The sequence below is a fragment of the Serinus canaria genome, chromosome 7, assembly GCF_022539315.1.
Source record: "Serinus canaria isolate serCan28SL12 chromosome 7, serCan2020, whole genome shotgun sequence".
NCBI classification, from domain to species: Eukaryota; Metazoa; Chordata; class Aves; order Passeriformes; family Fringillidae; genus Serinus; species Serinus canaria.
The window spans coordinates 29,555,407-29,567,816 of NC_066321.1; the positions used below are offsets into that span (position 1 = coordinate 29,555,407).

Sequence of the window (12,410 nt, forward strand, 5' to 3'; positions counted from 1 at the left end):
ACCTCTGCTTTGATATTCAATTGAACTCTACGCCCATATCAGGAACCAACAAGATTTCTGGCAAGGAGGTGAAACATCTTGGAAGAGGTGTCACTAGTGGTGCCTTACTTCCCTCACACACTGGGGAGGGAGAACACGTGTTTAATTTAAATACTGATGTTGCTGTAGGTGGTCACCTTCCTCAAAAAGCCCTCAGACAGCCACAAGAAATCTCCATAAATTATTCCTTCCCTCTTTATGGATGCCTTGATGGTTGACACATGGCAAAACAGAAATAGCCAACAGCACAGCACGCTCCTTAGAAAGGACTGAGGACAATACTTACAAATCTAGAGGAGTTGTCATTCCGCACAGTTTTGGCATTTCCAAAAGCTGCAGAAAAACAAACACAACGAGCAAATCTATCAGTAAAAATAATATTTAAATGCTACAATACCTAGGTCTGCTTGTATATTCAAAGGAATTATAGACTTATGAGAAACAATGTCCTGCTCATGGTACGGGCATCAGTCCCTGGGGACAGAGTGTGACAGACATGACCACAAACTCCAAAAACCTATAAAAGTCCAAAGAAGCTTTGTCTCAACACTTTCCTTGTTTAAAAAAGGTAAAGAAAAATATACAAGAGGAAATGGTTCCAACACAATACTGTACTCATACTAAGCATATATCTTTGGGGTTTGAATCAACAAATTAATAATTTTACTGCCCAAATAACTTTAAATACAGGAAATACTTTTTCTTCATTTCAGAGAAATAAATGAATCCTAGTTCCCAGGATACATTAAAAGCTGGAGGCCAGAAGTGAGGAAATTACAGAATGACACTTAAAAATTGTTTGCACAGGACAGTTTAATCAGTGCTTTGAAATGGATTTATTTACAGCACTTCAACTCATTAATCCTACCTCAAGCTGAGTATTATTCTGCTAAAATCAGTCAGATTTACAATGAAAGTTTGTCTTCAGCTTGACCTAAACTAGCTTTCTGAACAGTTTGATTTAAATTTCTTTAGCTCAAGCTTTATAGCAATGAAAATTCCCTGAGAAAGGACTTCCCAGGGTGACATTCACATGGACAGCCACCACCCTATAGCATGGGCAGGACAAGAACTCAGGCAGGAGGACAATTCAAGCTCTCAAACTCCCACACTGTCCAAGCACATGGAGTCAAACAGGAGAGTGCCCTCCATCATTAGGTGCAGCACTCCCACTTCCAACAAGAGACTTTATTTATCCCAGTATTTATTTACATAGCATCTATGCACTCGAAGATCAAGTCAAGTCAACGTTTTTTGGACAGAAATAAATACATGCCTTAAGGCTTCCACACACTTGCATGAGTAGACTTATTCTTGACCAAAGAACTAGAGCCAACATGAGAAGTTTGTTGATCCTAAAGGCCAGGAGAAGTGAAAGAATTGTTTTTAAATCTTTATGCCCTCCAATAAATCATCTTTTCAACAACCAAATCTCTGAGCTGCATTTTCTTACACACTGTGCTGAACAGTGAAGTCATTTATAACTGCATGGAGCCAAGCACAAATGTTCCATTATAAAGCATGAGGCACATTCCTTGATTTTCCCTAAAGTTCATTGTTTCTAAAGTTAATTTACAGTAGCAACTGTAGTTTAATAAAAATAATCCCATAAGATAAATTGTGCATATGTAACATTTATGTCATTTTCTTGCACTGCAGTTTGACTGAAACAGAACTACATAACCAAAGAAAAATAAATCTAACCACAAATGCCTAATTTCTTTCTAAAAACCCATAAGAGCAGCCAGGCTTGCTCAGTTTTTATTCCTTTCAGAATAACCCAGTGTCCAGCCTTCCAAAAAAGCTAAACAGGCATTACCAGCACATCAAGTAGAACAAATAGCACCTTGAAATGCTAAGGCAATTCCTCATTTATCATCATAAAATGATAAGGCAATCTGCAGTCAGCTCAGCTGAGTCCTCTTGCATTAAAACAGAGCTTCACAAACCACCAAGAAATCCAACTCATTTGGCAGTCCCTGGGGAACAATCTAGCTTTGGCAAGAAGAGCCCCAGTACCCACCATGCCATTTCTGCCTGGATCTGAAATCTGCTTCCAGAACAGTGATAAAACAGCACAGCTCTGCTCTGTGAACCCAGAACAATGGAGGGCTGCAATCCCCCATTCAGCTTTAAGGGGAGCTGATCATCAAAGAAAGGCTTATCCAGCACTTCTATTATTCTTACATGTCAACATTTCATCTCTTCTTTACAAGTCTTTGCCCACAATCTCTGGTTTGTGTGCAAAGACCACGTTCTAACCATCCACTTCCCCACTGCTCTCTGCCCAATTTCTTGCATTTCCTTCCCTTTTATTTTTTTTTTCCTACTTTTCCCTCTGTTTTCACTTGCAGAGTCCTTGCCCCCTGTAGGTTCCAATTCATCACCCATAAGCAAGGCAATAAACATAATGCTGACACTCAACAGTCTTTACAAACACCACATGTGATCTGGCCAAAATGCAAAATTGTCTTTTGACAACTGACTTTGTCTCAGCACCACAACAGCTTTGAAAATTCTGGGTAAGGCTGAGCCAGGAATAGACACAATAGATCTAAAAAAGTCAGTGCCAACCAAGGAACTTCTGAAGGCAATTATCAGACAATGGGACAGAACTGCAAGCTTTGAGGATCACATATCCTATCTCTAGGATTAAAAAAAAAAAAAAATTCCTGTTTCTGGCAGCCAACATCTTTAAATTAAAATCACTAATTAACAAAATAAAAGTCTTTCATGGGAGAGCAGGAATGGCAGCTGTCAGGAAGAGCAGGCCAACAATCACCAGACCCAAGGAACAATAAGTCTCAGGGAACAACAGGCATGCATATGGATTGGCTTAGTTTTTTCTAAGATCCATTCCTTCACCCTAAAAGAGAAATAATGTCTTACAGAGCTTGTTTGTTTACTAGAGACTCTAATAATATGATTTGGAAGGAAATGAATCAGAGGGACTGAAGTGAAGTCTTTAGATACAGATGAGCATCATCAAGGCAGGGTTGAGAAAGGGTAAGCCCCTCTGAGAGCAGCAGGAGGAGGCTGGGAAGCATGACCTAACTTCCTGAGCTCTTCCTTCATGAGGGAAACCATTTTCTTCTCAAGAAAGCCTACACAGAGCTGAAGAAAGTCCTGCAGCTATATTCACATAAAGCATCTCCTATGGCTTTGGACACCAAACAATGGAACACCCTCAGACCCAGTTTTCCAGACCAGCTCAGCTGGAACACCAATGCACACACAGGTAATATGCTGGCACATATTCTGTGAGATTCTTACCTTCAAGGACTGGGTTGGACTGCAAAAGTTGTTCTTTCACTTGGTTAACCTCTGCCCCTTTTCCACACACAGCAGCTACATAGGACATGACAAGTTTGCTGGCCTCTGCGGGGGAGAGCCAAAGAAAACAGAGATAAGCAGTGGCAAAAAGGCTGTGCTGTGCTTGTACAGACTAAATCTCCATCACATTTCTCAGTGCCAGACAGGAGCTGTGAGCACACTCATTCCAGTTTTCCCCTGCACTGTTGTCCCATCTGGAACTGCAGAAGGAGCACACCCATGCCTTTACACCAGCAATTCTCTTGATTTAAACACCTCTACCCAAGCTAAAATAAAGCCACCACTGGATACAGCACATCACCTGCTCCTTTTTCATTTAGCCTCAGTAAGAGGCACTCTTCAAGGGAAGAACATTATCCCCTGCTGACACACTGGAAATGTTTTAATCTAGCTTGAAAATAAACAGGCCCAGGCAGCTTCAAAACACAAAATACAGTTTATATCAGCAGATACACAACAAGTGCAAAATACAACACTTAAACACACGTAATTACAGCTCTGATCTACCAGCAACTGAGTAACTGCAGCATCACCCAACGTGCTGCAGTCTGTCTGGATGGAAAACCAACAGAGACAGTGAAGCATTCATTTAAACAATAAAACTAGCTTGGAGATGCTTCTAAGAAAGTTTGGAACAATTTTTAGATTCTCAAGGCTGGGTTCCTATGGGTGTCAATCACCCATGACAGAAACAAAGATTAGATAATCCATCCAACCCCTCTGCTATTGCTGGTCAGGAAAAAGCAGCTGGAAAATGATCTGGCTTATAAAGAGAGTCTGTGATGGTTACTACGATGCAAGAGAGTGAAATTTCAGGCAATATAGGCTGATACATCATGTAATTACTAACAGCTGGAAACCCCACCAATTCCAGACTGTGGGCATAAAAAAACCCCAGATCTTCAGAGATCTGTTACAAATTCAAGTGTCTCATTTCAGGAAAGAACTGACAGATGAGAGGTTATCCCTTGGATTTTGATTTTTTCTATTCAGCCAAATTTGTTTGTTAGCATTATATTACTATTCCATGTGTAGAGGAAAATGAGCAAACCTGCCACACAGGAAGCAATCAGGGAGCAAAAACTTCAGGTGTGCTCAGGAGGCTCCCACCTCCTTTATTTGTGCCTCAAGCCCAGCTCTCATTTTTTACTCTGTTCCCTTCAGAGCTTGGAATTACCCAATTATTTAATTGGAAATATTTCCTAGAACAGTCAACATCTTTAAGCACAGGCACTCAGTCACTGAGAGAATCATGCACTGGAGCAGCAAAAAAAGCCATTATAACAGTTCACACACGATGGCTTCAATACAGGCTTTGAAAATCAGCAAAAGAAAATAAAGACCCTCTCTCTTATCAGGAACTCTGTTTGCCCCAAGAAAGACATCAGGAAGGGAGTTATCACCCTAACATTTCAAAACATTTAAATAAACCCCTTATTCTGGGGATGCACCATGTTTTCTTGCCCAATGTAACTAACAGTTAACATTAAAAACATGCAGAGAAACAAGGACAAAATTGGAAGCAAATAAAACTATAAAACTATAAATAAAACAACTCAGTTTCAGTTCTCCCAGGGCAAAAATGTCAAATATTCTGGCTACCAAAACTTTAAAACAAATATAGTGTATCTGTAGTAAGGAGTTTGTTTCCTTAACTCCAAGAACTTCCTATCCTCTCCATCCCCTATTTGGTACTTAACTTTATAAAAAAGGAAAATTTCATATTGTTTCCCATATGGCTATAAAAGTTACAGAGCCCCCAAAATCTCCATATAAATCTAAATCTATGATTTGCATAGAGAGAAGTTCAACAACTCAACCTCTGATTCACCTTTCAAATGAAAAAAATCAATAATCTGTGTGCCTCAGTTGGATGAGGTGCTCGATAATTCCCAATTTGTGAGGAAACCAAGACATCAAACACCACCAGCCCAGGACTCTTTGCTCAAGTCTGAGCTTCTAGACAGAACCTTAAAGAGTCATATTAACAAGAACTCGGGGTTTTTAAACTACCCTTCCACTGAACAGGTTTTCCTGTCATCAGACTGTAAATAAGGATTGTATTACAAGGCTTGGAGACCTCTCAATTGGGTGCCACTAATCAAAGAGTACCAAAGATGATGCCTACACTTCATACGTACACAGAAGTCTTGGAAAGCAGCTTCTTGTTACCTACTTTGAGTCTTGCCCAGAATAAGGACACAAAGCCCCAGATATTCTCAAATGCAAAGGAAAAATCTCTCCAATTACCTGGAAGCAGCTGCATGCCTTCCTACCCACTGTCTCTTCTGCAAGTCACCTCTGTTTTAAATTGCTATCTTTGAAAACAACTGGCTTCTTTCCTTTTTAAGGTCTACCTAAAATGTACTGCAGTTATGCAATCCTCTCTTGGTGTCTACCCTTCCAGTTTAAAAAGCAGCAGTCATTTTCAAGGAAATGCCAGCTTTGCCTAAGAAACTCAGTGTTCTGGCACACAAGCCAATCTTAGCACTGCAGCTGAGCACAGTGTGCAAAGGGCTGATAAAATTTCCAAAGTAATCAGCTACAGTTATTTCTTTTCCTTAGATAAATAGCATAATCCAGTTTTTAAAGGCATGTGTTCTTCGAGAGACAAGTGGAAGTATCAAGCCTAGAAAACTCAGAGCATTCAGGTTTCCATGTCTTTAGGTTCCTCACCAGGACAGCCTAAACATTTCCTGGCCCTTGCAGTACTCTGTGACCAGTCAGCCTGGCTTTGGTACAACTCTGGATACTGATGAGGATGCTGTACTAACACAACAAGGGATTTCAAAGTGGTGACAGCGTGAAAAAACACTAAATAATAAAACCACCATTTTATGTCAGTTCACAGCTGCAGCAACAAGTGTGGCAGCACTCACTTTCTGCAATGGCCAGACAAAGAATTACTGACATCTCCCAACTCCTACTGACTCCAGCTTCCCTCTGCACAGCCCTGAATGGTTTTTAATCAGACCCTACCTGCTCCTTACCTGTTTTCCCAGCTCCACTCTCTCCTGTGATAAGGATGCATTGGTCTTTGTCCTGGTCCCTTAAAGACCTGTAGGCTTCATCAGACAGAGCAAAGCTGCAAAGAAAGGAAGAGCCAATTGAGAATTAGAAAAAAATCCCCAAACTACCAAATACTGATAATAATGAGAAGCTGTCCTTTGCACAGCCAGGAAGGAAAATAAAAACCAACAAAAAGCCACAACTCTCCAAGTGGTAATGTTCCATAAGTGGTGAAGCACTCCCTTCTCAGAATATAAAGACCCACAGAAGCAAAATGGATACTTTTTCTCAGAGGCTTACTCAGACCTCCTTCAGGAGCAAGCAAAGATAATCTTGAAGTTTTCCTAAAGATAGTAAAGTCAAAACAAAATAACAGAATTTTAGGGAAGTGTAGCTTTGAACAAAATGTCATTTTCTCCACTGGAAAAATGTCAATGCAAACATCAGGGCATGGTTTGTCTGAAGCTGACTCTAAGACAGAGGAAAGAGGAGAACCCTGAGCAATAATTACACCATAAGTCACAATTTCTACTCTGAAAGAAGAAATCTCACCACCTTATAAAACACTGAGCACTTTAAGCCATTGGGTACAGCTGGACTTGTGCAGGAATATGCAGAATTATTTCCCACTAACTCAGTCCTTATCCCAGTGAGTGTGATGTCATGGAGGGAACCCAAAGAACATAACAAGAACCAACAGATCTCCTATACCAAAAATGTCCTTTCCTGGAGGCTCAGAATATCATCACCCTGAAACTCCTGGGTTCTGCAATTTCAATCCAGATGTGCTCTGCTGCCATGCAGCAACACATCCTTTGGAGAAGGGCAGATGGTTCACCTATAGTCAGCTCTCTTTAGCAGTAATTTTGAGACAGAACAAAGTTCTTTCTTTCAACTGCATTTTTCAATTAATGGAATGAAGTACTCTGGAAAGAAAGCATTTTCCCCCTTGGAAAAACATAAACAAAGAGTATCTGAAAAAGGACATAAAAACAAAATCCAAATAAAAAGGCACAAATGCATAACCCAATTAAATAAAAAATATGATATCCAAACACAGCATATTTTTACATGAAATAAACAGCTGTTCAACAGACCAAGACCTTTGCTAGATTACTGCATTTAGTAAAATATTTAGTGTTTATATATCTCCAAAAGTGGAGATATATAAACACTAAATTACAGCAAACAAACCATGTATGAAAACCAGAAATGAACTCCCAGGCCAACATAAGATGCAGAATCACTGCAGGTTCAATGCACTTTTTAGAAACTTGATTCTTTATTCTGCAACAGTTCAGGAGTTTCACATTGAGCTGATAACAGCAAACAGATCAAGTGTTTGTTTTGGACAGCACAGCTATATGGTGCTTTTTTCACAGGCTCTCTAGAGAAGAGCAAGCTCTTTGTCATGACACCAGTGATGGGAAGCAGGAACAACACAATGCAGGCAGTGAGAGCCACTCAGGGCTCCTACTGCTGCAGCTTGAAAGCTTCAAATATTAAACCTACATCTACCAAAATTAGTCATTAAAAGTTCTTTATAAATAGACATTTAATATGGAGTAAATGTAAATATATAAATAATATATAAATATATAAATATATGTTTGTATGCATAAATATATATGAATTATATATTATATATAAATGTAATTGTATATAAATTATATATAATATACAAAATATGAATACGAATATAAAATAAATCTATAAATATACCTATAACTATAATATAACCTTATAAATATAAATATATAAAAATAAATAAGTATAAATGTAAGTATAAATGTAAGTATAAATGTAAGTATAAATGTAAGTATAAATGTAAGTATAAATGTAAGTATAAATGTAAGTATAAATGTAAGTATAAATGTAAGTATAAATGTAAGTATAAATGTAAGTATAAATGTAAGTATAAATGTAAGTATAAATGTAAGTATAAATGTAAGTATAAATGTAAGTATAAATGTAAGTATAAATGTAAGTATAAATGTAAGTATAAATGTAAGTATAAATGTAAGTATAAATGTAAGTATAAATGTAAGTATAAATGTAAGTATAAATGTAAGTATAAATGTAAGTATAAATGTAAGTATAAATGTAAGTATAAATGTAAGTATAAATGTAAGTATAAATGTAAGTATAAATGTAAGTATAATGTAAGTATAAATGTAAGTATAAATGTAAGTATAAATGTAAGTATAAATGTAAGTATTATTGCTACCACCTCGCAGCTCCTTGGCTCCTCAGCACTACCAGCCTCCCCTGGTCTCCAGGGCCTGCCAAGGATGCCCAGGCCATCCTTTCCCCCCTCTCTGTGTCCCTCCCATCTTCCCTCCTGCAGCAATCTGCCTGTCCAGCTCCACCTCTCTCCCTGCTTCTCCCCAGCCTGTTTTATCCAAGGCACTAAATTCCAACTCTCCTCCCTGCACAGATGGCTGGACCATCCATTTAACCCCCATGATCAGAGGTCACTAACTCCTTTCCATGCACAGCCCACCCAAGGTCATTAACTCCTTTCCATGCATCCCACCCAACCCCGAGCAGGGCTGATCTCAGGGCTCAGACCTCAGTGCTGCTGTGCTGATGGAAGCACTGGAGCTCAGTAGTTCAGCTGGAGGTGAAAATGTGTTTACAAGAGAGAAGCAGGCTGTAATGTTTTTAGCATTACAAAGTCGCATTGTGATGTGGCCAACGTGCTGGAGAACTAGCAAGAAAAATATAAAATATTCTGCTGCTGCTGAGAGACCATGACACAATTTCTGGCACCCATTTTACTGCTTGGAATCCAGACTACAGTAGCAGCAACACTTTACCAGACTCTGTTACAGGACACATTTAGGAAATTAATAATATTTGGTGAATGTTGCTGCAGATAATACCTGCAATTTGAAAAGTACAACGGTGCCCAGGAAAGCTTATTCCAGCACAGATTACCTTCCTCTTTGAAAAAAAAAAAAAAATTAAAAGCAACAGGATGAAGATGAAAGAAATAAACTTCCCTGAGCATTCTTGGCCCACAGGAGACAAGCTTTAACAATAATGCTGTGATTTCCACAGGTCTGACTGAGGGAAACTGTCTTTCAGCAAGAACATAAGACTCTGAGACACTTTTCCAATTTACAGACTGCACAGATCATTCTGTGCCTCTTGTCCTTCAAACAATCTTGGCCATCAACTAGTTTTTCACTTTTGAAACTATTTCCTTGGCAGTAGTTTCACACTGGAAAATGAAATCAGCATCAAGCACAGAGGAAGTATTCTCTGTTGATATACTGAATTATGAGTTAATCAGCTTAGTAGCCATTCATCTCCTCTAATACACTGAATTTAAGTTTCTCAACAGCCCCTGTCAAAATGTATTTTACTGCTTGATGTATTTATTAACTCTGCCTGCACTGCATAGTTGAAGGCACCAAATCATGCTTTTTCTCCTTCCTCCACAGAACAACCGAGAGCAAAACCTCAAAAAGTGAGAAACCTCACTGCAATGAGGTTTCTGAAGTAGGAGAGGAGAGAGGGGGATTTCATCCTGTTCTGGTTGAATCCAATCTAGCCAGAGATATCCTGCACAACCCACAAAGCCTAATGCACCCCTACCAGGGTATCAAATATAAAATCTACTACAGACAAAAGAAAAAAATAAGTCAACTCATTTCAAAAGAAGTTTTGCATAAGTACTTATCAAAAGCGACCCAGTAGAAGTGTTTTAAAATCTATCACTGATGTTTTAACCATTGTTCCAACAATCCAACTGGAAGAGGAATAACCAAGAGTCTTTTTAAATAACTAAGACTTGTCTTTCTGGCACTGCAAAAGAGCACTAGCACATTTCTGTCAGTCTGAACAAAGATCTTTCTCTCAAAGAAAAAGCTACATCTATTCAGATGTCATGTTGACTTTCATGACACAACATTACACCTCACAGTCCTTCCTATTACCAACATCCATAATAATCTTTGCAGTAGCAGAAAACCCAAACAAAAAGAAACTTTGAGTCTTTTAGTTCTTACTCTACCTGATAAAAACCAGAATTCCATGCTATTGCCTATTTGTTTGAAAAATAACTTCCTTCAAGGTCGTTTAAGTTCAACACATATTGATGGTCTATAGACCACAAAGAGTCCTACCCTTTTCCTTTTAGCAGCATGAAGAGACAGGGCTCTGTGAAGCCACATTTGCAAGCATGGATTTAAACCACACACCTCTCTTTGAGCCACCTCCCAATTACAGAGCCTCAACAAAACTTCAGAATGGTTTAAAAAGCAGCTACAAACCATGTGTTCCCAATTAGCTGATGAGTGCCTCAGCACTGTCAGTCACCATACCTTATAATAAGCTCTCCTTTGATTTTTAGGTTTTCCTGGAGGAAGATGACATCCTCTTACCACAAAAAAAAAAAAAAAAAAAAAAAAACAAACCACAGAAATCTTTATTGGAGCTCTCTTTTAGCTAAGACTTAAGTATAGAAGCAATTTGAAATGGAAAGGCTGCCCACACCTAGCTCACTAAGAAGGCTCTGCTTCTTTCCAGCAGGGCCTCTTCAGCCACAAGCTCCAGATGGCCAGATCTGTCACAAAGCCCTAGCCCAAAAATTCAGCAAAGGGAAACAGCACAGCCCTCCAAGGGAAACTTCCAAAGGGCTCTGGCACTTCTCAGCGTCTCTGGGGTCAGGAAGAGCCAGGAGCCAGGTTCACACCAGCTCACCCTGAAACTAGCAGCCAGTGCAGCAACTGGACACCCCAGACTGCACCCACAATTACAACAGCCTTAAAAATCTCATTCTTGTAAGTCAGAAATTCCCCTCACAGGAGCAGCTTTTCCACCACCTTTTTCCTTCCAGCCAAACTCCCCAGGATCACTATCTGCCAGATACTGGTACTTATTGGTGGTATCATTTTCATGCTTCCTTTCATTTCCCTCAGCAGTCTCAATTAAAAGTAACTCGTTAACACTATTTTAAATTCTCTCCAATTGCTCTTCTGGTGCACTAATAGGGTCAATTCACTTATTCACCAGCTGTTGCTTTGATTCAGAGATCCTGGGTCCCCCTTTCAGAACATCTATTGGTTAATCTTGGCTATTCTTGGCTGACAACTTGTTTGCTCCTTTCAAAAGAAATGAGGAAAATCTATTTTCCTGACTGTTCCAGTTCCTCATGAAGCAGAGTCCTGGTAGCAGGGTTCATTTCTGCCCAAACCTGTCTAAACACACTGCAGGATACTAAAGGCCAGTGCTTATCAAAAACTATATACCATGCTAGACTAAAAAGAATAGCAGCAATACATAAATTGTGCATGCACTTTTAATGTAAATTTTACATAAAATGTAGTTTAATTACTTCAAGTTTACTTAAGAGCATCACTTAATTTCCTTTCTTCTCTTTCTGAATGCACAGAAGTGCCCAATAGCAGGGTAATAGCAAAGAAATTATTTCATTCTCTCATGCCATGCAGTGGGAAAACATCAGAATTGCATTTAGTTTCAGTGTGAAAATTCTAACAACCTGAGCTAGGAAGAGTCAAAGCAGACTTTATAAAGTGCTTTGAGGCTTTATGCTGTAAATCATCACTATTTGCTATATATATATTCCCCCACCCATTGAAGCTCAGTGGAAAATTCACCATTCAGGAAAAACAAGTGCAAGAGATTATTTCTAGTATTAGCTCATAGTGCAGAATCATTTAATTGCCCTGAGGATAAAAAGTGCACCCCCATTTTCCATAATTACAAACTGCCTCATGTTCAGTGCTTTGACACACTTGGAAAGAAGAGGTTGATTAGCCTGCCACTGGGGTGAATAAAGGAACAGCTGAATGGATGGAGCATCAGCTAGGATGGACCTTCCCAGGCAGGCAGCTGCTCTTTCAAACATGCCAATCAGGGAAAGAAAATAAAACACATTTAAACACCAGGATAAAGAGGTGTGCTAAGACAGATGGGAAGCCTTTGCTCCCATTCATATCCTCCATTTTTATTTTCCTGGTGAGCACAGAAACCTGTTTTATCAGCAACACTGTGTGGTC

At 39.2% G+C, this 12,410-nt stretch overlaps 1 protein-coding gene across 5 annotated transcripts in view; it reads right to left on the reverse strand.

The window, feature by feature from the left end:
- MYO1B (myosin IB) overlaps positions 1 to 12,410 on the reverse strand; it is a 107,337-nt gene that overhangs the window by 53,145 nt on the left and 41,782 nt on the right. For all 5 annotated transcript variants that reach the window (XM_050976969.1, XM_050976967.1, XM_050976968.1 and 2 more), the window contains 3 exons: positions 6,363 to 6,457; positions 3,313 to 3,417; positions 326 to 372 (listed from right to left, as the gene is read on the reverse strand). In XM_050976969.1, coding sequence (XP_050832926.1) covers positions 326 to 372; positions 3,313 to 3,417; positions 6,363 to 6,457 — 247 coding nt within the window. The remainder of the gene's footprint in view (positions 1 to 325; positions 373 to 3,312; positions 3,418 to 6,362; positions 6,458 to 12,410) is intronic.